Genomic DNA, 27,211 nt, shown 5'->3' with positions numbered 1-27,211 from the left:
GAAATACCCAATATCTTGCGAGTTTATAACTGATAACACATATTACTGATTCAATGTACAATACTACACAGTCTAAGTTGCGATAGTAATTGACTATCTTCTGAGTGAAAGGATATAAACGCAAGGTAAAGTTGACATATTTTGTTCTTGCAACTTACTAAATATAAGCTACATGTTCCTGAGTTTCAGATTTCGATTTTATAAGGTTGAATTACAACTATAAAAATTATACGCGGTTATCTTACATCAGGCATGTCAAACATGCCAAGACACGAACAATGTGTTTGTAGATTCAAACACCAAGATGATAAAAAATAAAAGGAATGGTCATTTCTATTTACAATAAATGAAACATGAAACAGTAGAAGGATACAAATATGACTACTTAACATTTAGAACATTTTTGATAAGTTTTATTGATAAAGTTTACACAACAATTATTTCAAAGCCTTACGGCTTTGATATTTATAATTACCAAATGAATACAGTAAATGATAAATATCTTTCTTAAATAGTTTATGTGTGTTGAGGTGTAAAACGGTATCGGAAGACGCAAACAATATAACGTTGGTCTCAATTTACAGTCTATATTGATTGTAGAGAACGGGAATCATTCTTAAGTGGTGCCACAGTCCGCGTACACTAGATTGTTTTGAGAGAGGTATTTCTTTATACCAATGATAAACCCAAAATAAATTTAAAGTTAAGACCACGGGCAAAATATTCAATAACAGAATTAAATACTCATCATCATTATTCGAATATAAAGATATACACTAAATTTTCTAACCCTATGCTTTTTGACAATTTCCTTCGACTAAATTATTGAAGACTTACTAAATTTATAGTACATAAAGGAACTTTTAAGACACTTTGTTAACAAGAAAGTAAAAGGACAGCAAAATCGAATTATTCAATCATATAACTTTTTTTCATACCTCAACTCATTTTACTTTTTAAAACGTTATACATTGGTTTACTGGGAAAATCTGACATTTGATTCACATTTTCCATAATTTAGTTTGCTTTTAACAAAGTTATGCTCTTAGTTTTTGTTTTTAATGTTTGGTCAAGATTTTGTATTTAAGCTATTATTTTCGTAGTCACTAATCTGGATGGGTTAAACGTGGTTTCCTGTGATGATATAACATGCGATACACATGATCTATAACTTGTTCTTTTTCCTAAAGTTATACTTTTTAAACTGATGTTTTTGTATGTAATCTGATATTGCACTCATCATCATGACAGATAAAAGTCATATGACTCTTAACAATATTTAACCAAAGCTGTTGCCTCTTTTGTACTTGTTTATGTCATTGTAATTATTCAATAACGTTTTAATGAAGAAACATTTGCAGAACGGACACAGCTGTCTTTCAACAACTCATGTCGATTTTTCATATTTTTACCATTTTTACCTTAATAACGAGACAAGTATCGGTGTTTGTTTTAATTTTCCCCACAAACATCACATATGTATCTATCATGAATTGAGTGTCGAATAAGTAGATGTCCATAGTAATCAGTTGTAGAAATATATGCACCAGTTAAAGCCCAGAATGAAGTTAATAACACACGTAAATTCAATAAAACTATCTAAATCATATTTCTAAAATGCAACTGAAACGGGCGGTTAACTGTTTCTCGAGCAATTGTAAAGTATTGGGACACCATCAAAAACAAATATTTATTTAAGCTAAAAACACGATTTAAAAGAAGTCCTTGTTTAATGGTGTCAGTTACATGCAAGAGGAAGTAATCACTTAAAATTAAAAGAGTAGACATCAGGTAACACCAAGCATGTACATTACTATGACAATAATAATTATTATAATTGTAAATATATGTTAAAAGGGTAGTACGATATATTCGAGCATTGTATATGTAAACTCAGTTTTAATTTAACCTGTTCATGCTTGTCATATTAAATTACTTTCGTTTTTGTATCTACGCAATTTTAATCGATTCCAGTTTCTCTTTACTTATTTAAATTTAAATCAAATGATGTGTATTAAGGATTAAGTATTTGAACATAATGGTGTGTTTGTTATTCATAAGGGCGAGTCAATTAAGGCTCGGTCTTAAGTTATCTGATGATCCAGTGCTTCTAAGATCTATTACAATGTCTAACAGACCCGGTAAATATTTTGAAATAGATCCGATGTCATTCATAAGTTTAAACCATTTTGTTTGACTGTATACAACTATTGTTGACCGACCTGTTTGAGTCCAACTTTGAAAGAAATGATTTTAGATTAAATGTAAGTGTCATTTCATACATGGCTGTATGCACCTGTTAGACGAAAGGTAAACAGACAAGAACTGAATGTGCAGTACTTACAGTATAACATGTTCACCGGCACTTTCTTTCTTGTCTGGTGCCGTTGGTCGAGCAGGGTAGCATAACGAAGTTTGGTCGGGAAACGTTTAAATGGCAATATAACAACGTTTGACATGGTGTCTCTTGACAGAACAGCATGTTAAAGTAACACAACTTAGCCACCATAGAAATGAAAAAGCTATTCTTATTTACCTATCAATCCTTTAGTTAAAATATCTTTCAGACAGTTCTGGTATTCTGTCATACTTTAAGTTTGAAATATATTCAATTCTTTCGAAATATGTTTTCTATATAACATTACTTAGCTTTGCAACATGCTATGTGAACACATGTACATTTGCTTAAACAATTGTGTCTGTGTAAACTAAGATAATCAGTAAATAACTATATTACTCACTGATATCACACAATTGTTATATATCTAAGTGTGTCTATGTCGAAGAAGATAAATTTACAATCACTTGATGGTTACTCAGTTGGTGTATACATCAAAGCAAATGTAATTTTACTAAGATTTTTAATCTTTGTGTACACATTTTTGTGCCCCCCATGAGTGATTGGGGCATATAGGTTTGCTCTTGTCCCTGCGTCCGTCCGTCCGTCCGTGCATCCGTCCGAAGTTCGTGACGCGCCTAGCTCAAAAAGTATTTGATATAAATTGATGAAACCTTGCATGAGTCTTTATCATGATATGAACTTGCGCACCTTTTATTTTTCGTCAGGCTCCGCCCCCTAATTTTAGAGTTATGGCCCCTGAAATAGTCAAAAATGCACATTTTCACTTTGTGACACGCCTAGCTCAAAAAGTATTTGATATAGATTCATGAAACCTAGGGTTATTTCCCCTGAAATAGTAAAAAAATGCACATTTTCACCTTGTGACACGCCTAGCTCAAAAAGTATTTGATATAGATTCATGAAACCTTGCATGAGTCTTAATCATGATATGAACTTGCACACCTCATATTTTTCATCCGGGTCCGCCCCCTCTTTCTAGAGATATGGCCCCTGAAATAGTAAAAAATGCACATTTTTACCTTGTGACACGCCTAGCTCAAAAAGTATTAGACATAGATTCATGAAACCTTGCATGAGTCTTAATCATGATATGAACTTGCGCATCTCCTATTCTTAATCTGGGTCTGCGCCCTATTTCTAGAGTTATGGCCCTGAAATAGTCAAAAATGCACATTTGCACCTTGTGACATGCCTAGCTCAAAAAGTATTTGATATAAATGAACGAAACCTTGTATGAGTCTTTATCATGATATGAACTTGTGCACCTACTACTTTTAGCTCATCTGTCTTGAAGTGACAAGGTGAGCTATTGCGACTGCGGAATGATCCTTGGGTGGCCCCCTTTCAAAATTGTTCAAAGAATTGAATTCCATGCAGAACTCTGGTTGCCATGGCAACCGAAAGGAAAAACTTTAAAAATCTTCTTGGCCAAAACCACAGGGCCTAGGGCTTTGGTATCTGGTGTGTAGCATCATCTGGTGGTCCTCTACCAAAATTGCTCAAATTATCTCCCTAGGGTCAAATATGGCCCCATCCCGGGGGTCACATGGTTTATATAGACTTATATAGGGAAAAATTTGAAAATCTTCTTGTACAAAACCGCATGGCCTAGGACTTTGATATTTGGTATGTAGCATCATCTAGCGGTCCTCTACCAAGATTGTTCAAATTATCTCCCTAGGATAAAATATGGCCCCGCCCCGGGGGTCCCAAATTTTATACAGACTTATATAAGGAAAACTCTGAAAATCTTCTTGTACAAAACCACATGGCCTGGGGCTTTGATATTTGGTATGTAGCATTGTCTAGTAGTCCTCTACCAAAATTATTCAATTTATGCCCCTGGTGTTAAAAGAGGCCCCGCCCTGGGGTCACTAATTATTATGTGAATTATATAGAAAAATATACTTAAAAATCATCTGATCCTATTTGCAAGACTGTTTGAATATAATTACCTGATGACCCCAAGTAATATGATGTCACTTGACTGTGACCTTGACCTACTGACCCACTTTCTTGAAATTTTGATGACATACACAGTTTTGCACACAAATCGTAAAACTGAATTTCATTGACCATGAATGTGACCTACTGACTTTCTTAATATTTTATCATCGTTTAAACATTTGAAACATGTAGCTCATATTACTCAGATGAGCGATCCAGGGTCATCATGACCCTCTTGTTCATCTAGGTCTGCCCCTATTTCCAGAGTTATGGCCCCTGAAATAGTAAAAAAATGCACATTTCACCTAATTATGTGCCTCACTCAGAAAGTATTTAGTGTAAATTCATGAAACCTTGCTTGAGTCTTTATCATAATGTGACCTTGCACACCTGGCATTCGTCTTGAGAATTGTAGCGTTTATTACAGAGTTATGGTCCTTGAAATAGCCAAAATAGTCATTTTTTGTTTGTGATGCTCATAGATCAAAAGGTATATGGTATAGAATAATGAATCATTTTCATAATTTTATTTTGAGGCTATACCCCATTAAGACTGCAAACATATGAATTATTTCCCCTTATTTGTGACAAATGTGACAGTATGGGGGGAGGGGGCACACCCTGTGTCCTATAGACACATTCTAGTTGATAATTTATACACTGAACTAATGTAATGTTTGGCCTAAGACTATTTTGAATTGTACACTTGAACTGGTGTAATTATTGAGACATATTCTTATATCAAATGCATTTAACTTACATTTTTTTTTGTATTTGTGTGATTTTTTGTTTTACTTACGAATATACCACATTATTATAAATACACCCTATTTTCTTTCTGCAGACATAAAAAGAATTATAGAAGACGTTGATGTATTTGCGTGTTGTTGACGCTTAAATGTAAGTAAATATGGTTCTTGATGTTCTTGATGTTTTATTTCAGTTATAATAGAACATTGCCTCATGTACATTAAAACAATATTGAAGGTCCTCCTGAAGGAAATTTTACCGGTGTGAAATATTGCAAAATAGTCATATCTATATCAAATGAACAAACACACAAAATATAAATATTTCTTTTCATTTTGTCCCTATATTTATTGATACATATCTTTCCAATTCTCAACTCATTTTTCTTTCTGTTGCGTTCTTCATTGCCTTTGTTCTATTTTGATGTTCTCTATTTATATTTTACTTTGTCTAAAAGTCAATCATCACATCCGTTCATGTATCGCTATTCGCTTCTCTTTTTTTTGTTCTTTTTATTTTTGGTTTATGTTGCGTTCCTGGATATTCATAGTGGGTAGTCCTTTTGGATATGTGTTCTTGTATTTGGACATATTCCTCTTTAAGCAATTTCACTGATATGTTTTAGTAGCCGTTTTTGCAGGAACGTTCAGCAAGCGTAAGCGTAAATGGTGTTCAATAACGTATCAACGGCAGTTTGCAAAAACATGAGAAATCACAACTCGCACATATTTTTTTTCTTTTAAAAAAGGAGTGAATATAGGCGTTGCATTATTGCGAAAAATTTGGCGAGGATGATGTTGATGATTATCCGATGACATTTTTATCATTGACTGAAACCGTAAATGTTTGTTCATATAAATATTTGCATTGGATGCCATGATTGAATTTTATATTAGCATAATTTACTTTTATTTTTGACATGTTAAATAAAAACTTTTTCCATATACAATTTCACATTAACGACACTGATCATTATTGTTGTATAATATCCCTTTTCCGAAATGTGTAAATGCAATAAGAAAGTTACAATAAAGACAGAAATATTGTGTTTCCTGATGACCGTGGTTAGAAGTTGAAATGGTATTGCTTCAAAATTTGACACGAGACACAAATATATCACTTACTGGCTATCCGTCTGCAGATTTGTAACGTTAACGGCACATGTAGATTTTGGTTTATTACGGACCAGAAACTAAGGTGCCTAAGTACAGTTTATACTATAATAATCAAAGGTGTGAAATAAGTATATAAATAAATATTTACCTTTGCGTTGTGTTAAAACACATTTCAGATCTTAATGACGACTTTATTCTGACGTTGTTTGACTTATATATTAAACATACGCAATAGCATGCATTACGTCAAAACATATAAAAGTGTTTATACGTTGTGGAGACACGTCAGAAATCTTCTCCTCTCAAAAACGGTGTTTGCAAACAGAAACGATAAGAAGAATTAAAATGCTGCTATGCTTCTTTTTTCTTTCTTTTGTTTGTAAATGAATAATCTCATGCAACAACCCCGTATATAAGGTTATACGCCTTGGACCAAACTCCCAAATACTCAATTGTAAATGACATGTAACTTAATATCGGGTAGGTCTTTAAACATAACCCAATCTGTCGATAAATTATTAATTAACACACACATCAACACCTCTAAGTGCACAGTTTCGGTTTATTTGTAAGTTAAAAGCTTCTAAAGCTATCTTAAAAAAAATGATCCAATCCTCTTGTTAGAAAGTATACTGTATATAATTCATTCAATAAAAGGCGTATTGTGCGGTTACTTGTTGTGACCTTGTCGAAAAAGAGATGTTTCTTGAGCATGGATAAAATTTTATATAATTTATTTTGTGTTTCGCATAGATAAACATTTACGCAATAGAAAAACAAAACATTTGAAGGAAAAGGCCACGACTGGGTTCAGAGGCCGATGGGTGAGTCTGTCATTTATGTGTTAAATATTTATTACATTTTTGATGTGTTAGCGTTTGTTTCTATGAAAATGAATAACAAAATGCTCCAAATTAATCTGTAAAGAGCGGAAGACATAACTGAAGTTAATTTGATTCAAAACAATGTTGAATTGAATTAAAGTAGCATCGATGTGCAATGTTCAGTGATAAAACAATCATGTTTTAGAAATTCTTAAAATTGCGCTCGAACAAGAACAAACATGACCGATTAAATGTGATACTTATTTTGAATTTTTTTAAAGCAATTGATATTACAGATAGCCTCTTTGTAAGAAACTCACGCCAGTAAACAAACAAAATGCGAAGTATTTCAACATATTATTATCCTTAACTATGCAGTTTTAACAAAATGAAACTGATACACAACGTTTTGTTGTTCACTTGTACAGGCTGTTGCCTTCTGAGACAACTTACGATCATTCAACCTTAGGATGGCCTAGTACACATAGTTTTTGTTTGGATTAACGTCGCACCGACACATATAGGTCATATAGCGACTGTCCAGCTTTGATGGTGGAGGAAGACCCCAGATGCCCCTTCGTGCATTATTTCATCACGAGCGGGCACCTGGGTAGAACCCCCGACCGTCCGGAAGCCAGCTGGATGGCTTCCTCACATGAAGATTTCAACGACCCAAATTAGAATACGTATGGAACAATATTAAATGCAAGGAGATCAAGCAAGAGACTAAAATTTTGACTTTAATTTTGATGTCTATGAAATTAAATAAATTGATTTACACTGTAAATTATTAGAAATTCCAAATTAACAAGGCGGTCACTTAGAAGTGTTGAGTACTGCACTTGTACGGTTTGTAGCTCTTAAACGAACTATTTTAATTCAGCTTGTGGTATAGATAGATGATAATAGTACGTAAATTAAATGCGAAATATAAGACATGTATTAACTATTTCATGAATATTTATCAGTTTATCTCATCATATTGTACTGATTGTTTCGTATAATCTCTGTACATAGAAATTGTATTCAGGATATATTTTGATCAATTTTTATTTCATCCGTAGCGTATCTGCACTAATTTTGAATTATTTACAATTACAATTTAAACTTATTTTTTATTTTTTTGTATTTTTTTAAGAACCGAGACGTGTTATGTGATGGCATGGGCGCACAACAACAACTGACCTGAAATGAGAAAGTAATTAAGGTTCGGTCGGCTGTCATGGCTGAAGCAAAAGGTACTGTGACTTTCAAAATATCAACTTAATCTTATAATCAATTATTTCAGCATGGATAAGATTTGACTTGTTTCTCTTGACTGATAATCTTGTTTTAAATTGCTTTTTACAAGGTAAAGTTATGTATTGCCAGGATGAAACCAGACATCAACAGCAAAGTAAACTTTCATGAAATAACGAAACACTGTGACGTTACGCTCATTGTTGGCGTACATTAGCGTAACTGACGCTTTCGTCGTTTTTAACCGCTTTGACGTTACAGGGATTACTTAGGGTGTTTGGGCTACAGTTTTCATTAATCATATCGTTCCGACATTTAAAAGAAATATTTTGATATAGATGTCGAATGATGCTTATTCGATCAAATTATTTATCAGACAGTGAATTATATTGCAATGTTCGGATACAGTTTTAATGCGTATACGTTATTTAGTTTTCAAACATAACGTCGACGTTACACTAATTTCACGGTTGTGACATTTCGGCTAGATTTTGGAATTTTCATGTGATAAATTTAATTTATATTCAATGTTAGACTTATGCATATCAATTTGCAGACAATTGTATGTACTTTCAGTCTGTAGTCGCAGATTTGTAAACAAATACATATTTCTGTACATATTTCGGCACGTAACAACTTCGTAATTTTAATTTGTGAATTTTTTGACACGTGTGACATCGCGGCTAGATTAAAGTATACATATATTAAGCGCCATTATCCAAGTTAAAACAGGACAACAACTTACTAATTCAAAAGTAAAATTTATGTACTTTTTGTCAAAATAAATATTATAGAAAACATACGATAGTTAAAGAAACTACAGAAATTTTAATAAATCCGGCCGAGGAAAGACATAAAATCTTACGTTTTCAGTTGGAACTGTCTTTTGCTTCCTGTTTGTTACACGAAGTATTGAACAGCAAATGACTGCAATGACGTCAAATATAGTTAACGTCATGTCACCGAGTCTTCATATTTGACGGAAAAAATAATTTTATGAATTTACCAAGCCGTTAAATAATGCGCATTGGTGAATTCTGTTACATCTTACATGACGTTTTAGTGTTGTTTTCTATGATTCTATGTCGAATTAAATTTTTACTAATTGTTAAACGTAAATGCGATCATATTTACTAAGAGGGAGATTGTTTTGCCTTTCTTGTGATATAAGAAGATAAACAACCGTATTTCTAAAACGAATTTCATGAAACATTGAAGTGAACGAAACTGAAAAATTTCCGATGTTCGCCAACAACGTACGCAACGTCTGAACGATGTTTATAGTAAAATCTAAGAAACTATGAAAAGGTCAATTTGAAGCATAGAACGCCACCAAACGACAAAATAGATGACTCAGTATGACTGAGTCTGTTTATAAGAGGTAATGTAATGTGCAACACCCTCACGTCCCTAGCACGGATTTAAGCGGAATTTTATTACATCAAAATTAAATAACTCCCCAAAAGACCAGAAAGTGTATCAGCGCTTGGTCCAAGGACGGTGATATTTTTATAGAAATGCACTTAAAGACAGCTGTTCTGATATGTAATAAAATCTTTGGAAAATATATTTGGACGCAACCAAGCAACATAATATCATGCGAATTCAATCTACTGGCATTTTGGAATAAAATTTCTAATAGTTTGTCTATGGAAATCGATATTATACTGCAGCTGTAGTAAGGCATAATACATTTATAACCACTAATAAGCTCTGTGCTAAATATTAAATGTTTGATTTTATTTAAGAATCGTTAAAGTCTTCAAAATACAGAATCTGTTACACATGATGTTTTCTTATTTTAGTTCCTAAAGAAGTGTCTTTTGACCCTTACAAGTTGTTATTATATCACAAGGCGATTCGTACAGGAAAAGAAAGAGAAAATATCCTTCGCATTAATATCGTAGGTAATTACGCTCAAGGTAAGACGTCTTTAGCTAGAAGATTATTTGGACAGACATGCGAAGGGGTCACAACTACAAACGGTATAGAAATAAACAGACGTACATGTCGCTTAGCTGACAGTGGTATCCCGACGTTCACATCCGCTGAATATGAAAGTCACGAGCATCGTCTTGCAAAAGTTGCATCTTCCATAGACAAATCAAAACTATCAGAAAGATACAAAACTGAAGTTTTCTCACTACCCGACATAAAGACAGAAGAAATAGAACAACCTACTGGGCTATCTGCTGAAGAGTATGCTGCATTCTCTAGAAATGTAGAAAAACATAACGACACGTCTCCAAAGTACTTTGATATCTGGGACTTCGGTGGTCAGTACATATTTTATGCTACTCACACGTTGTTTCATAGCAGTCGAGCATTATATCTGTTGGTATTTGACTTAACAAAGCCTTTGGATACAGTTGTTAGAGACGAAGAATATCCGGGAGAGACCGGGGATAGAAATATGGAATACTTTGCGAGATTCTGGATGGAAAGTATTCATGCTTACGTCGGCCCAGAAGCACAGGTTATACTTGTTGGTACGCATAAAGACAAACTTGAGAGAAATGAGCTGCTATGGGGAAAATACTTCGAAGAAGTAAGATGTTTATTTGACGACACTGATTTGATACATCATATCCAAAAGGAAGACTTTGCTGTGGATAATCATGATATGTCAGACCTTGCTATAGCTGATCTCTTTAGCCTGATATTGAAAAAGCACCAAGAGCTAACCCAATTTGTTGAGATCCCTGCACGTTGGATACAACTTGAGAAAGCACTAAGAAAACAAAACTTTTCCCCGATAATTTCATTTCAAAATGTGATCGAGATAGACAAAGAAAGTGAGTATCCTCTCCGTGATGAAGAACAACTTAAACTCTTTCTCCACTATCACCACGAAAAAGGTTCATTATTTTTCTTCGACGAAGACCCGTTATCAGATTGTATCTGTCTTGAGCCTAGATACCTAATAGATGCCTTCAAATGCATCATAACGTCAGAACGGTTCTGTCGAAACGACCCAGGTATTCGTTCCCATTGGAAAGCTTTGACAAAGGAAGGCCGATTATCAAATAATTTAATAGATAATGTTTGGTCCGACAAAGCGCAAAACTTTATGAAACACAAAGTTGCTCTTCTTGGGTTCTTAAAGAAACACAATATCATAGCAGAGGTAACTGAATACAATGTCGACACGGAAGAGAGGAAGCAGATGGATTGGTACATTGTCCCAAGTTTACTGCAAGATCACAGCGTAAAGAAAGAAATGACGTCTTTTTTGACTGGAAAACACCAATCAAATGTTCGATATTCGCTTCAGTTTGAAAGCTCAGCAATGGTACATATGACATACTACAGAATAGTATGTACAGCACTAGGCCAATGGGATGTTGTCAACTATGGTAAAACAGATTTGCTGTTCGAAAACTTGTGTGTGTTTAGAATGGACGATCATGCGGGATTAATAGAACAAAGAAAATGTAGTGGGACGATTGAACTCAGACTTATCCATTTAAAGCGTCGTCCAGTTGAAAGCCGTCTTGCAGACAAGCTTAGGCGTTTCGTCGAATCAGTTATTATAAATGTGTTTAGAAGATTGAAGTATCAAAAAGGGGATGGTGTCCAACAGTTTACACGTGCATACAGATGCAACCACGCTGAACATGGCCCAGGTGGCAGTAGTAAGTTGACATTGTTAAAGGAAGATGAAGATGTAATTTGTCCAGATAATTTCAGTCATGACAATTTTGACAATAGAACAGCAAAAGAGGAATGGTTTCCGAAAGAAGATATATACCCAAATGTGCAACTTACTGAGAAAATTCTTGGTCAGATCGCTCAGGGAGTAATCGGTGAAAACTGGCAACTACTGGGAAACCAGCTTGGAATAGATAGAGCAGAAATCTATCGTATCAATGAAAAGCACCTTGAAATTGAAATGCGTATATTTTTAATGCTATGTAAGTGGAAAGAGAGATCAGCTGACACGGCTACTTTGAAAATGTTAGTGGAAGAGATTGATAAATGTCCACGTGTACGAATTTGCTGGGATAAACTAAGAAACATCAAAGACAAGTATCTCCGAGAACAGGAAAAAGGTAATTAGTTTTAGTTGTGTTAACTCAATTTGGAATCACATTATTTGTTGACATTATTTTTCCAATAGAGCTCTAAATAGATAGCATTAACAATGACTATGACATGTTTTATTTAAATTAAATAAATGATAAGACAGTTTTGATATTGTACATTTTTCATTTGCTGAGGTTCCGTTCTCAGAACGTGGCTTTCCACTTAGATCTTTTATATTGTTTTCTTTCTTGTTCTTTGTATATTTATAAAAAGATTTCTGTACTTTATTACACGTGTTACGTGCGTTTGTGATTCCTCTGTTGTGGATTTATTATATTTACACTGTCCGAATACTTTCCAAGCATGATGGAGATTAGGAAGGGATATTGTTTTACATCTGACTGGTTAGAACACCCCAGCTTGAACGTACCAAGGTTATGCCCGTCTCTGTAACTTTCAGGTTCAGTTTTAGCTCGTTTTCTGTTTGCTAGTCAGTCTGCGTATTGTACGAACATACAACACTATGCTACCACCCATACATACAATATGTGGGATTGCTGTGATGGGACTGCTTTCCAAGAGTACAAATACTCCTTTTTATACCTATGAAATAGAGCCATTTTTCGGTCTGGCGGTCAAGCTTTTAGTCGTTATGTCCGTTGCAAAAGTGTTGCGAGCTCCATCTATATTTCTAAGAGGTTCCAATGAAATTTTGAAAACATTATCACCATGAATAGTAGGTTTTAAATAAAGCCCTGCACAATTATTTGCGCTTGGACTTAGCCAAAATGTGTACACTGGCGATACTGGCACATGCGTTTTCAGCGCAAACTTCTTCCTTAAATTTAAATAGATTCTAATTACAGTCATAAATTGTAGATGCACGTGACATTAAATGTCTAACATGTCAGTCAGTGTATTCTAGAGTTAAGGGCCATTAGACATTGATAACATGTATTTAAATTGGCATTATCGTTACATGGAAAATTTTAACTACATACATCGACAATTCATACAACTCTTTGCCAAGTGCCAATATGCATGTAATGTGAATAAATAGCGCAAAAATGTATCCAGTATTTACGTATGAAATTTTATTGAAACCATTCAATACTGAAACATTTTTACTAGTAGCCTAGTTTATAACTGATGCAGAATGTTTAGTTTTGCATGTTCGACGCTTCTTTCTTGAATCATTCTGTTTTCATTGATAGGCTACTTTGAAAGAATTCATTGGTTTATTAGTGTATACCTAAAACTACTTGAAAAGAACAATAGAAATGTATCTTTGGCTTTGGAATATGGTGGGAATTGTATTGTTATTTGCACAAGTCACCGGTTTAAACTGCAGAACGTTTGTTTCTTTTCTTTGCCACTGAACGTTTAGGGTCGGTACTCAACTGCGTTTGCGTATTTATTTGTTTTTCGTCGTTGCCTAAATGTTGCAGTCTGTGTATATCTTAGTATATTGAAAAAAATGCCAGTATCTGTACAAACAACGCGGTTTAGTTTGGAAGAAAGTTTTTTTCTAATTTACCCAAACATGTAAACGAATTATTACTCTTTACATGATAAATTCTCATTGCTGTCTAGTTATTTTCTAGTTTGTAAATTCATGATAATATTGTTAGAATGCGTTCAATACCATTTCCTGTATGATTCGTAACTAAAATTGGTTTCTGTACAATGCAGGCCAGATTCAGCCATTAGTCGACAAAAGCGTTGAAATCGATAATACATTGACATTGGAGTGTAAAATAAGCAAGCCTAATGTCCAAGTAACATGGCTGAAAGATAGCACACCTTTAAATCCTGATGGTCGCATCACTATATCTTCAGAAGGGTGTCATCATCAGCTTGTATTGGAACATACAACAATGGAAGATGCTGCAAAATACACATGTGTATTTGGAGATTCTAAGACGGAATGGTTGGTACAAGTTGAAAGTAAGAGCTGGTTTATTTTTGTTCTAAAATATCTGAACAACGAGCAGCAATAAAGCCTATATAGTCAACCGACTTTTAAGATTAAGAGAAAGTGCGAAATAATTATCACCCCTTATCATATTTTGAACATTTAGCAAAAGGAGGATCGTAAACATTTTCAGCGTCTCAATACTTTATTTCAAATAATTATTATCGATATATAGATTTATACAAACATGTTTGAAACATTGAAACATCCTGTGCTAACTACCATTCTATCTACCTGTAAGAGCAATATCAGTAGCCTTAATACTTTTGCGATTTTTTGTCCCGGCTTTGTTTGTTAAAAATATATAAAAATAAACATACATGTACAATCATCTGATGTAATTTTCAGTAGGGGCAATAGACGAGATCTGACCCAATTTTTAAAGCAAAACTTGGACATAATAGAAAGTTCGAGATTTCAACCTTCGCCTTCTCCTTCAACGTCTCTCATATATATTTGGGGTAAAACGTCACCGATATGCGTGTATGTTATTTATTTCAGACGTTGCTACTAAAGTTTTCCATGTAATACCAAGTAAGCCTAAGACTTCGCTTTATTACTATATGAAATAAAAAGCTTAGTTTCAGGATTTCTGCTTATTAAGTTATTCGATTATCCATAATTATGTATAATTGGACTAAATTTGATGCGAAACACTATCAATCAGTATAAGAATAACGAAGTTTTGTTTGGCTAATGATTTTAACTAACTACATTGAATTGAACGTGGAAGTATGAAGTTATCAACTGATTTTGAGAAACTTTGAGATTTAGTTCAAACTTTAACTTCTATGGCATATTTGTGGCCTCAGGCGGTATTGAATATACTGGATTGGCCTTTTTGTCGTAAGAAGTGAAGTTTTGAACGTCCGAAGATGTGATATCACGAAAGTCAAAACTTCAGTCTTTGTACATCTACTCTGTCCACATACTCGGCATCAAAGACTGAAATCTGGATGGAGGCACATGGCATGACAGTCATTTTACTTGAAAAACGAATGATAACGCGCAATTATCATTTGGTGGAACATTTTATTTTAACTTTCGAATAAAACCTACCCGTTTCTGTTGGACACTTAATTAGACAATTGCGTTTTAATTAAAAACATAAAATGGTACTAGTAAGACGGAAATTTCTTTTCTGAAGTATCAGACAATTTCAGATCTATGATATCCTGATGCGAGAAGTTTCCTGTTAGCCGTATGGGATAACTCCATTCTTAACATGCACGGACCCAGAGCCTGACAGAGGGGCATTGTGGATCAATCCCTCTTTGATTCTAACATTTTACAAAGAAAATCGGTCTTGAAACTCGGTGTGACTATCCCCCCCCCCTCACACATGAATGGGTGACCCCTCTTTAAAGTTGGTGTCCCTCTAATCAAAATTCCTTGATCTGCACATGCTTTATTTATGAAAGAGTATATTCAAACAAATACATGTACGTGTATATGCCCACATGTTATTTTGTGCGACAATTTTCGTCTCCACCAGTTCTTGACTGTTTCGCTAGACACATGGTGACTTGGCACGATTATATTGTGCTTTCTGATAGTTTGGCATTATACAGAGTTAGACTGAGTGTCACGATGCCAAAACGTATGATAATCCGAGAGTATCTTACATTGGTTTCAAATAGCTTGTTAAATGTATTCATTGTGTATATTGGCTCAAGTTATCAACATATCTTTTAAAAGGTTAGATTTTCAACAGGTACAGTCTACAAGTAAAACGCGTCTTTTAAGGAATTCGATGTACAAAGTACCAATTCAAAGTAAAAAAAAAAACTTTAAGAAAAACTATGAGATACTCGTCAACAGCCTTTTGTGTTTGCTTTATCTCATATATTTAACTTAACTTCAAAGTATATCGAGAAATGCATTTGTAGTAGTTGGTGTCTCATGTTTTTGTTATTTATATTAACTGTAATATCTTTCAAGAACAATATCAACAACAGAATACGTTGATATGATTATCATTTTTATTTCCTCTCATGTATAATTTACAATCGTGCATTGTATACTGACATCATTTTATATAAAATATTTTTTTTTGTAATCGCACTAATATCCATGCGATGATTATGTTAATTGAATTGTTGTTAATATTTTATTTTCATTTTTAAAACCTCTTGTAAAAGTCCTGCACTTTCGGACAATTGATATCAAAATGCACGAGAAAAACGATCATTATTACAGATAAATTGAATGGGCGGATTAAAAGAAGTAACGTTAATTCTAAAGTTTGAAATCTGAAGGAATTTTAATCGAACTTCATACGTTAACTTCGCAAGAGACGTTAGAGGGGAAGGCTAAGGTAGAAATCTCAAACTCTCTATTGTGATAAATGGCTACGTTGCAACTTTTATACATTTGAGCCAACAAATAGCGATACATATGTCACAAAATATGTAATTTAACTCTTGTACTAGTTATAATTTTATTTTGCTGTATTCAGGAACATTGTACAACAGGAAATATTCGACACGCATAGCTTCATTGTCAGTCAGTCAGCTAATTGTGTCGCTAACTTCCTGTGTCAACTAATACCCCAGTCACACATATGGCGCGGATAGCTACCTCTAGCCAAGGATAGAAACGTAGTAAACCGTATCGAACCGTTCCTGAGTTGTACGAATTGGTACGGATTGATACGGATTACTAATTTAAGGTACGACCGCGCCGAATGTGTGACTGGGGTATTAAAGTTACAGTCACACATACGGATATGTCCTTGCGTTGAGGTACTGTACGGATGTGATTTGTCCGTTGGGGGATAGACACGTAGCAATACGTCTTAGTACGGGAAATTCGTGAGAAACGGGGAACAAACAAAACAACACAGGACGCGAATACATATGTATAGGCAAGTGGTACAACGTTGAATAACGTTTTACTGCGTCTTGCATCTTGCTCAGCGCTTGGACAGGTCTGCGGTGAACTATGCTTTACTACGCCTAAGTATGGGCAGCCTCGGATAACTACTTTAAGCTACGACAAACTGCGTTTTAGTACGTTTAACTACGGATGAACAAGTTTCTACAAAGTTGGACTAAAGTCACACTCAAATTGCTACGGGTCGCTCAAACTTTTGTGCATGTTGAAAAGTTGGAGAAACTTGCAAGTTTCGTTGAATACGTTTTGACGAAGTGTTGGTACGGATTGATACGGATTGCTAATTTGAGATACGACTCAGGTACGGATCGATACGGATTACTACGTTTCTATCCGTGGCTCGACGAGCTATCCGCGCCGTATGTGTGACTGGGGTATGAGTCTTAATATACTTCAGTCTTAAATATAAATAGACTCTCTAATTTAAATGCATACGAACATTTTACTAATGCGTTAGTATGTTTTGACGCGTTGCACATTCATGATTGAATTAGCATAAACTTAAATAATGAAATAAGAATCGTTACGTTCGTCCGTTTACTTTTACAATTTATCCCATCCAACACAACTTTTATGCTAAACGATCTTAACTCCCTTTCTACTTCTTACTCATTCCATCCCATATCTACATTTTGCATAAAATAAAAATGTACTGGATTATTGAAGCAACCTGTCTGTAATATTTTACGTAACAGCTTATTTTTGTTGTTAGCCTACTTGCAAATGTTTAGCTCTGAGGCCGTGTTTGGTGCTCTGTGCTTCTGAGCAATCTATCCTTACCTATTATTTTTATACCAACAGAGGTCTGCTAGAAATTCTGTGTCTGTTTCTGATGATAATTTTATAGATTTTTTCTATGCATTAAACATTATAATGTCATTCTTTTCAGACCATCATAGTCCTTTCAAGTTTGTCAAAGAACTCAAAGATATAAAGATAGAAGTTGCACCTAACACGGCTACATTTATTTGTGAGGTAAACACAAGTGAATCACTGGTGGAATGGTACTTTCACAATCAGCATATAGAAAAGTCAAACAAGTATGAAATGATAGATGATGGACCTGTTCACAAGTTAATAATAAGAGATGTGTCAGAGGAAGATGAAGGAAAATATTCGATAATAGCAAACGGATTAAGGTCTGATGCTACACTGAAAATTGAAGGTACCACATTTTACATGTTTTCCATTCCCTTTTCTTAAATTGTCGAAATTCTGTTTGAAATGCTCTTGATATTTCATGTTATTTACCAGACCTTAGTACTTTCTAATATAAAATTCAAAAACAAATTGTCTTCATAACGACAAAACTGTTGTTGTATATTGTCTATATCTATAAATATATTTTAAAAATCTGAGTGCAACTATATTGAGCAAAACTAACTTTAAGAGCAAAAAGAATTAAAACTTTGCTGAAAAATATGTCCAATGGTCAAGAAAAATAATAACTTCAAATCTAATGACTAATGGGTAAATGATTTCATCAATCTGCCATTTTCCTAGTTTCAAGTTTAAATGAAACGGAATTTATTTGTAAACTTGTTTTCAATGATTAGATGGGCTCCATTCTGACCGATTACAGTGTATAAATTATATGTGATTGAAATTTAAAAACCTTTAACAAAAATTAATTGAAAGGAAAAGGTATTGCAATCTTGTTCGTGATTTTGGCATGAGAACCAAGGATATATTGTAATTGTTAGAAATACCTGGGTTTGGTTTATCATGCCCTTCTTCCCCCTTTCATTGGCATGTAGATGCATTTTTGTTGAATTTGAAGCAGAGAAAAAATAATGTCAACCACTTATTAGTCGTCACTTGGCCAGTTGTTTCTGTAAATGCAAAAGATAAAAGACAAGGGTAGATTTCTCGGAAGCACAGAACACCACAAACAGCTACAGAGCCACGCATTTGCAAAGTAGACTGTAACGGAAAAATATTATAGAGGGGTCGCTTCAAAAATCCTTTATGCAAAATTAGAAAAAAGAGAAGGGGGGTGGGGGGGGGGGGGGGGTGATAGCGGAAAAACGAAAACACGATGGAGTTTAAGAGGAAAGTTGATTATGGATGACTAGTGAAAATGGAATGCTACGTTCCTCAATCACAGTTACCCTATAATGTAAATCAAAGCGGCGCAGACATTCTCGTACAAAAGACAAGCGAACAAACACAAACATACACACACAGACACAATCATAAATTTCTATCGGATCCAAGACGTGTCGTTTTGCGAAAACATTTTATTACCATCAAAATAAAAGTAGTTGAAACAAACCATTTGTCAGAATGAGATACTAGAACTATCACAATTTCTTTTCAGTAACAGTGAAAGAAATATACTTGTATCAGCAAGGTAGAAGACTAGAAGGTAAGATTCGTAGTTGTTTTAATAGTAGAGAATTTTTGATGCATACAGGGAAAAGTGACTCCACACACACACACACCCCGCGCTCTCCCTCAACGAAGACTGTATTTTTGACAAATCAGAATAATTGGAACAACTTTCATCAAGAGCCACCAAGGGAACATCGGTGTAAAATTATTTCAAAATGTGACTCGCTATTTCTGACAAGTTGATTTTTAAAGTTTCCACCGTATACATATTGGAAAAGAATGACCACACCGCATGGTGACATCATTTTCTTGATAAATCGAAATAATTTGAAAAAATGTTAAGCTTATAAATTGATATTTTCTCAGAAATTTTATAAACGTTCGCTTTTTGTTTATCATACACTCCGTCCGTCTGCAAATTGTTGACTAAAGTACTTTTCAAGAACCACCATTTTGAATTTAACGAAACTTTATAGGTTTTAGTTTATATTATACCAATTTAGTTCCTCCTTTGTTTCACATAGACAATGAAATTTTGAGACCTCATTTTCAGTACTTATAGAGCATTTCAATGATATGACAATTGTATATGGACATTTAGTATATCATATCTTTCTTACAAAAAAAATAAATAAAAAAAATATAGTGTCATGTTTTGTTAGAAACAATCTGTTCTGTAAATTATCACTCTCTGAAAATGCTGCATGAAAATTGCCGATTAGCAATTGCGCGTAAGTAGATATTTTCTGTGTGAATAAAAGTAAAACCTAGAAACTCAAAATGAAAATGATTTCTCTCTTTTCTCAATACAAGAAGCAATAAAACTAAAGATAATATGTAAGGGTAGATTTCTCGGAAGCACAGAGCACCACAAACACAGCTACAGAGCCACGCATTTGCAAAGTAGACTGTAACGGAAAAATATTATAGACGGGTCGCTTCAAAACTCCTTTATGCAAAACTAGAAAAAAGAGAGGGAGGGATAGCGGAAAAACGAAAACACGATGGAGTTTAAGGGGAAAGTTGATTATGGATGACTAGTGAAAATCGAATGCTACGTTCCTTAATCACAGTTACCCTATAATGTAAACTAAAGCAGCGCAGACATTCTCGTACAAAAGACAAGCGCACACACACACAAACACACACAGACACTATTATAAATTTCTATCGGATCCAAGACGTGTCGTTTTGCGACAACATTTTATTACCATCAAAATAAAAATAGTTAAAAACAAACCATTTGTCAGAATGAGATACTAGAACTATCACAATTTCTTTTCAGAAACAGTGAAAGAAAGATTCTTGTATCAGCAAGGTAGAAGACTAGAAGGTAAGATTCTTAGTTGTTTAGTTGCTTTAAAAGTAGAGAATTTTTTAAAGTTTCTCCTGTATGAATACAGGGAAAAGTGACTCCACCCCATCCCCCACACACACTCCGCCCTTTCCCTCAACGAAGACTGTATTTTTGACAAATCAGAATAATTAGAACAACTTTAATCAAGAGCCACCAAGGGAACATCGGTGTAAAATTATTTCAAAATTTGACTCGCTATTTCTGACAAGTTGATTTTTAAAGTTTCCACCGTATACATATTGGAAAAGAATGACCACACCACATGGGGACATCATTTTCTTGATGAATCGAAATAATTTGAAAAAATGTTAAGCGAATAAATTGATATTTTCTCAGAAATTTTATAAACGTTCGCTTTTTGTTTATCATACACTCCGTCCGTCTGCAAATTGTTGACTAAAGTACTTTTCAAGAACCACCATTTTGAATTTAACGAAACTTTATAGGTTTTATTTAGTTTATATTATACCAATTTAGTTCCTCCTTTGTTTCACATAGACAATGAAATTTTGAGAACTCATTTTCAGTACTTGTAGAGCATTTCAATGATATGACAATTGTATATGGTCATTTAGTATATCATATCTTTCTTAAAAGAAAAAAACAAATATTATAGTGTCATGTTTTGTTAGAAACAATCTGTTCTGTAAATTATCACTCTCTGAAAATGCTCCATGACAATAGCCGATTAGCAATTGCGCGTAAGTAGATATTTTCTGTATAAATAAAAGTAAAACCTAGAAACTCACAATGAAAATGTTTTCTCTCTTTTCTCATTACAAGAAGCAATTAAACTAAAGGTAATATGTAAGGGTAGATTTCTCGGAAGCACAGAGCACCAAAAACACAGCCCCAGAGCCACGCATTTACATAGTAGGCCCACAGCAAAAAGAAGCTGTAATGGAAAAAATATTCCAAAGGGTTGCTTCAAACATCCAACAAGTACATATTAACATAAGCTAAATATTGATAAAGGGGAAAGAATTGGTAAGAGGCGAAATGGTGTCGGGGGTGGGGGAGGAATCCGAAGGGGAAAGTTGAACAAGGACGAATATACAAGGGAATGCCATGTTCTTTAAAAACAGTCACACTACAACGTAAACCACAATAGCGCAGACACTCATGTACCAAAGATGAACACACAACGGCAATCAACTGAATTACAGAAAAACGAACAAACAACACATAAAAAAAACAGTAGGGCACCGTTATAGACTCACAAGCTTACAAACGCACCCACACAAGTACTGTCTTGGGATTTGGCTGCAAAAACAAAGAGGAGCAACGAAAACTTACTAAAAAGTAAAGTGGGGATGCAACAAGTAGCGTAAATGCAAGGGAAAGGAGAGGGCAAAAGGGGGAGTGGGGCGGAGGAAAAACGCTTATAACAAACAAGAAAACATACGCAACACACAATACAAGACAGACAAGACAACAGGTTGAAAATAGGGGCACCGCCTTGGAACGGTCAGTAACCTAAATAAAGGAAACTGGGGTTTAAACGCGTTTAGGGCATGCCAACCTCGCACTTACCCTATTTTCAATAAGTTAGACAAGACAATGTTAATTAAGTGCTAACAATAATCAATACTACATACTCGACACAAAACACAACACGGACAGTTAATAAATGCAAGCATCAAACAAGACAACATACGCAATACAAAATACGAGACAGAGGGAAAACAAGTTGAATAACCGGGGCACCGCCTTGGAACGGTCAATTACCTATATAAAGGTACCTATATAAAGGTAACTGGGGCTTTAAACGCGTTTAGGGCTTGCCAACCTCGCACTTACCCTATTTTCAATAAGTTAGACAAGACAATGTTAATTAAATGCTAACAATAATCAATACTACATACTCGACACAAAGCACAACATGGACAGTTAATAAATGCAAGCATCAAACCAGACAACATACGCAGTACAAAATACGAGGCAGAGGGAAAACAAGTTGGAAATAGGGGCACCGCCTTGAAACGGTCAGTTACCTATATAAAGATAACTGGGGGTTTAAACGCGTTGAGGGCATGCCAACCTCGCACTTACCTTATTTTCAACAAGTTAAACAACACAATGTAAATAAAATCCCGCTGAGAAAGGCTCTAACATTAGTGCAAAAGTAACAGATTAATAAAGCAAAACAAAAAATTAAAGTAATTTTAAGGTACAATTACACCAATGCACTCAACAACTTGTATGAAGTCAGAGCAACAAGAGCCTAACTATTAAGGGCATGACTAAGAAAACTGTAAGACAAAAATCAACTGCCTCCGTCCGTTGTATGTAGGATTTAGGAGAAAAGCATCATGGAGTCCTACACGTTATTAGTCAGCGCACCATCAAATAGGAAAGCGTAGTAATTAACTGTAGAGGGGTCAATCACTAAACATGCACTGTGCTTCACAATTTTCGCATCGTATCCTCTTTTGATAAACTGTTTAACCAATTTTACAAAAAAATGATTAAAGTAAGGGGTATGTTTAATTTTCCGAATTTTATAAACTACATCTCCATAGTATTCCGGGTGTGTAAGTCCAAGTTTTAAAAGTGTTTTAAGGGGCGTATTGTATATTTCTAATAGTTGATACTATCTGTAGTAAAATTTACTAAACGCTTTCCGTAGCTTATGATAACAGTAACCCTGTTGTAACAATTTCTTGGTGATATGAAGATTTCTGTCATTAAAATCATCTATCTTTGAGCTAGCTCTTGCAAAGCTAATAAGCCATGAAATATAGACACCGTATGTTGTTGCTCGAGAAACATCTCCATCAAGATGGGGAAAGTCGACAATTTTAAAATTAAAATCGTCCCTTTTATCATATATTTTCGTTTATAGATTATTATTTACAATTCTTAAATTTAGATCCAGAAATGACGCTTCTAAATCTGAAGTATTAGCCTTGTTAAGTTGTAACTCTTTAGGGTAAATACATTTCACCATTTCTAAATTGTCCATATTTAAAATATCATCAAGATACCTTGAGGTTCCATTAAAAGCTTCAATAGTTTCAAATTGTGTCGCAGTGGATAAACTAAGAATGAAATCTCGTTCATAACAGTATGGCAATAAATCAGCATATTGGGGCGTGGGGTGCCGCAGTTGGTTTCCATCGGGATACCAATTACTTGTCTGTAAGTTTTATTGCCAAATTTGTAAATATATTATCTAGTAGAAACTTTAGAGCTTCACAAACCTGATCACAACTCCATAGGTTGTATCCCTAAAATATAACACATCCTCATATAACACATAATACCAGATCTCGGAACTTGGAACTACATTTTGAACTACTTCACTGTTTAGTCACTTCCTGTTTGGTGTTATCATGTCATCCTTGGGCCTGTTTTATTCAGTATTTCCATTTATGATACATTCCATTTTGTAAAGAAAAGTAACTACGCAGATGACCACAACTTATCTCACTTGGTCGCAATATTAATGAAGTAAATGTATTCTCTAGAACAGAGCAGTGTTTCTTTAATACAATAGTTTACTGACAGCCAAGTGCAGGCAAATCCCGACAAGTTTCAGGCAATAGCTCTAGGACCAAAATCAAACAATAGTAACAAATCCATAGATTTAAAAGATATCACAATCACTTAAGAGGAAGTAAAACTTTTAGGAGTAAAAATAGATTTTAGATTAAATTTTAAAACTCATATTTCAGATATTTGCAAAAAAGGCTTCTAGATTGGGGAAAAATCTTTGTAAGTTAGGAAGGCTTAATATCTATTGCTTATTCATAATGTCCAATTTCAATTTCTGCCCTTAACTTGGCATATTTGTGGTAAAGTAAATACAAACAAAATACAGAAAATTCAAGAAAGACCTTTACGGTTTATTTACAATGATTATACATCAAGCTATCCATCTCTCTTAACCAAATCCCACCTACCAACTTTAAAGGTTAGAAGATTAAGAACTATAAAGTAACGTTAATATACAATAATTTGGTTTTAATTCATTTCTTAAAGACAAAATGTAACTCTTTTTCAGAGATAAATGTAATGGACAGAGAGAAAATATACTGTGTTTTATGTCGTATGAAAACCAATACAAATAACATCGTCGTTTCTAATCAACACGGAAGAGGACGACAAGAAGGTATTTGTTCTGTCTGTCATAAGAAAAAGAGTATGTTGGTGTAATATATGAACTGACAGTTGAGCAATGATAATCTGATCGGACGAAAATTGACTATGATCAATAATCACAGTAAATCAACAAACAACCTCTGCTGCGTATAGCGTTGGTAAACGGAATACTACAATTAATTTCATAATTATGTCTGTATATCAAATAGAACAATAGTTTACTTGGTTCATTTGTTGGGTTTAACATCGCACCGACACAATTTTAGGTCATATGGCGACTTTCCAGATTTAATGGTGGAGGAAGACCCTAGGTGCCCCTCCGTGCACAATTTCATTACGAGCGGGCACCTGGGTAGAACCACCGGCCTTCCGTAAGCCAGCTGGATGGCTTCCTCACGTGAAGAATTCTACGCCCCAAATGAGGTTTCGAACCCACATAGATTAGGGGCAAATGGTTTGAAGTCAACGACTCTAACCACTCGGCCACGGAGGCCCCTTTACTTGGTTCAGTATTGCCCAATCAGTTATAGATATGAAGAAGAACTGTATTAAAATTGCTTTATATAGCAGAAATGTTGTCAAATGATTTACTAAACTCATACAAAATTTTGGCGTGCGCTTTGATAGCCCATTTCTATGTATATCTTTCAAAATAGCGATGAACACTTATTTCTGTAAAACATGTATGAAATTATCATTATGTATTTGTTTTGGGTAAGGATGATCGCGTGATAAAAAGATGTTACAGTGTCTTCGTCATGATATAACCAATGCGTTTTATGATATGAAGACATCATATTATTGTAATCAGCATATATGCAATTAAAGTTACTTCAAGGGACAACACACATCTTTTTAAAAAAAAGCATGATGACAGTGTAAATTATAGTCGTGGCAGACAAGCAAATTCTGTTAGTTGCTGTCCTCCTTCCAACGACGGGTTTAGAAAGTTATTTAGTTCAAACCATTGTATAAATCTTTGTAATATGCCTAACATCTAGCTAAAGTTCTCGAAATGTTAGATTGAAGTTCATGTAGAAAATTAATGCATAATCAATAGTTATGGTTACAGTTAGAGGGAGCTGTATTCTTTGCTTTGCCGTCGGATACTATTCTTAGACTTGTTTTCTTATCCCTTTTCTTTGTTATCTTCTGTACAACAGAACGTTCATTTTAGCCCGATGATGTTTTTTCATATGAAATTAATTTCACTTGTCTAAAGCATATACGAAACCGATAACTAATTACGAAAAACTTGATTTATTTCAATTTTACATTGAAAAAAAGTTCGTTTGTTGTTAACTTTTTTTTTCAAACTGCGTTTAACAAATATAAAAATAAGTTCGTTAACTACAACATTAAAGTATACAAGAACATACAAAAAATGACAAAAACGAATGCCCCTGCTTGTTACGCTCTTACATATCTACCATTTTGTTATCAAAACATACTTAAATGTTTATTTTTATTTGCTTTGTCCTGTAACTTTTGGAACCTGGTGGGTCCAGTTGACTAGTTTGGACTCCTGCGTGGTGTTTTCGTTTGTATGATAAGTAGAAGCGTAGAGTTTTTAGTTATGATAGAATCTTACTGAAAGAACCAGACATGTTCCGCTTAAGAGATACCTAGTATTTACATGAGAATAACATTACATAGTATCACTTTGTCCATGTTCTTTGATGAGAATGATATAACATTTCTCTATTTTGAGAGTAACCTTACATATTACTACAACTTCTCCTTTTGTTTTGTACATGATAATAACATTCACATTACTACTTTGTTTTTGTACATAAGAATATCATTACATATAATTATTTTCTCTTTATTTGTTTTTGTACAAGAGGATAACATTACATATAACTACGTTCTCCTTGTTTGTTTAAGTACATGATAATACAATTACATATTACTACTTTCTCCTTGTTTGTTTGTGTACAAGAAAATAACATTACATATTACTACTTTCTTCTTGTTGATTTTACATGAGGACGACAATATTACATATTACTACCTTCTCATTGTTTGTTTTTGTCCATGAGAATAATATTACATACTAAGTATTACTATTTTCTCATTGTTTGTTTTTGTACATGAGAATAATATTGCCTATTTATTCTTTCCTTTTGTTTGTTCTTGCATGGGAATAACATTGAGTATACTACTTAATCCATGTTTGAATCTTTTTTTGCAAAATAAGAGTTACTATACATATTACTTCTTTCTCTTTTCTTTTTAAATCGAAATAACATTAAAAAATTACTACTTTCTCATTGTTAGTTG

General features: G+C 34.1%; 1 protein-coding gene across 1 annotated transcript; it reads left to right on the top strand.

Annotated features, from left to right (window-relative positions):
• LOC128555021 (uncharacterized) lies at positions 1–27,211 on the top strand. Its single transcript, XM_053536373.1, has 9 exons — positions 1–125; positions 5,154–5,209; positions 8,137–8,236; positions 10,043–12,289; positions 13,956–14,210; positions 18,023–18,298; positions 19,454–19,501; positions 20,753–20,800; positions 24,831–27,211. Exons 3-9 carry the CDS (start codon positions 8,221–8,223, stop codon positions 24,980–24,982), a joined length of 3,042 nt encoding a protein of 1,013 aa, XP_053392348.1. The 5' UTR covers positions 1–125; positions 5,154–5,209; positions 8,137–8,220; the 3' UTR covers positions 24,983–27,211.

Source organism: Mercenaria mercenaria, unplaced genomic scaffold (assembly GCF_021730395.1).
Source record: "Mercenaria mercenaria strain notata unplaced genomic scaffold, MADL_Memer_1 contig_952, whole genome shotgun sequence".
NCBI classification, from domain to species: Eukaryota; Metazoa; Mollusca; class Bivalvia; order Venerida; family Veneridae; genus Mercenaria; species Mercenaria mercenaria.
Note: the sequence above shows the minus strand (reverse complement) of the source record. Positions and strands in the feature narration are given on the sequence as shown.

Excerpts from the sequence above, each read along its gene's own strand:
- LOC128555021 (XM_053536373.1), top strand. Across the intron at positions 19,502-20,752 it reads GCAAGGTAGAAGACTAGAAG|AAACAGTGAAAGAAAGATTC; the intron begins GTAAGATTCGTA and ends ATTTCTTTTCAG. Across the intron at positions 20,801-24,830 it reads GCAAGGTAGAAGACTAGAAG|AGATAAATGTAATGGACAGA; the intron begins GTAAGATTCTTA and ends ACTCTTTTTCAG.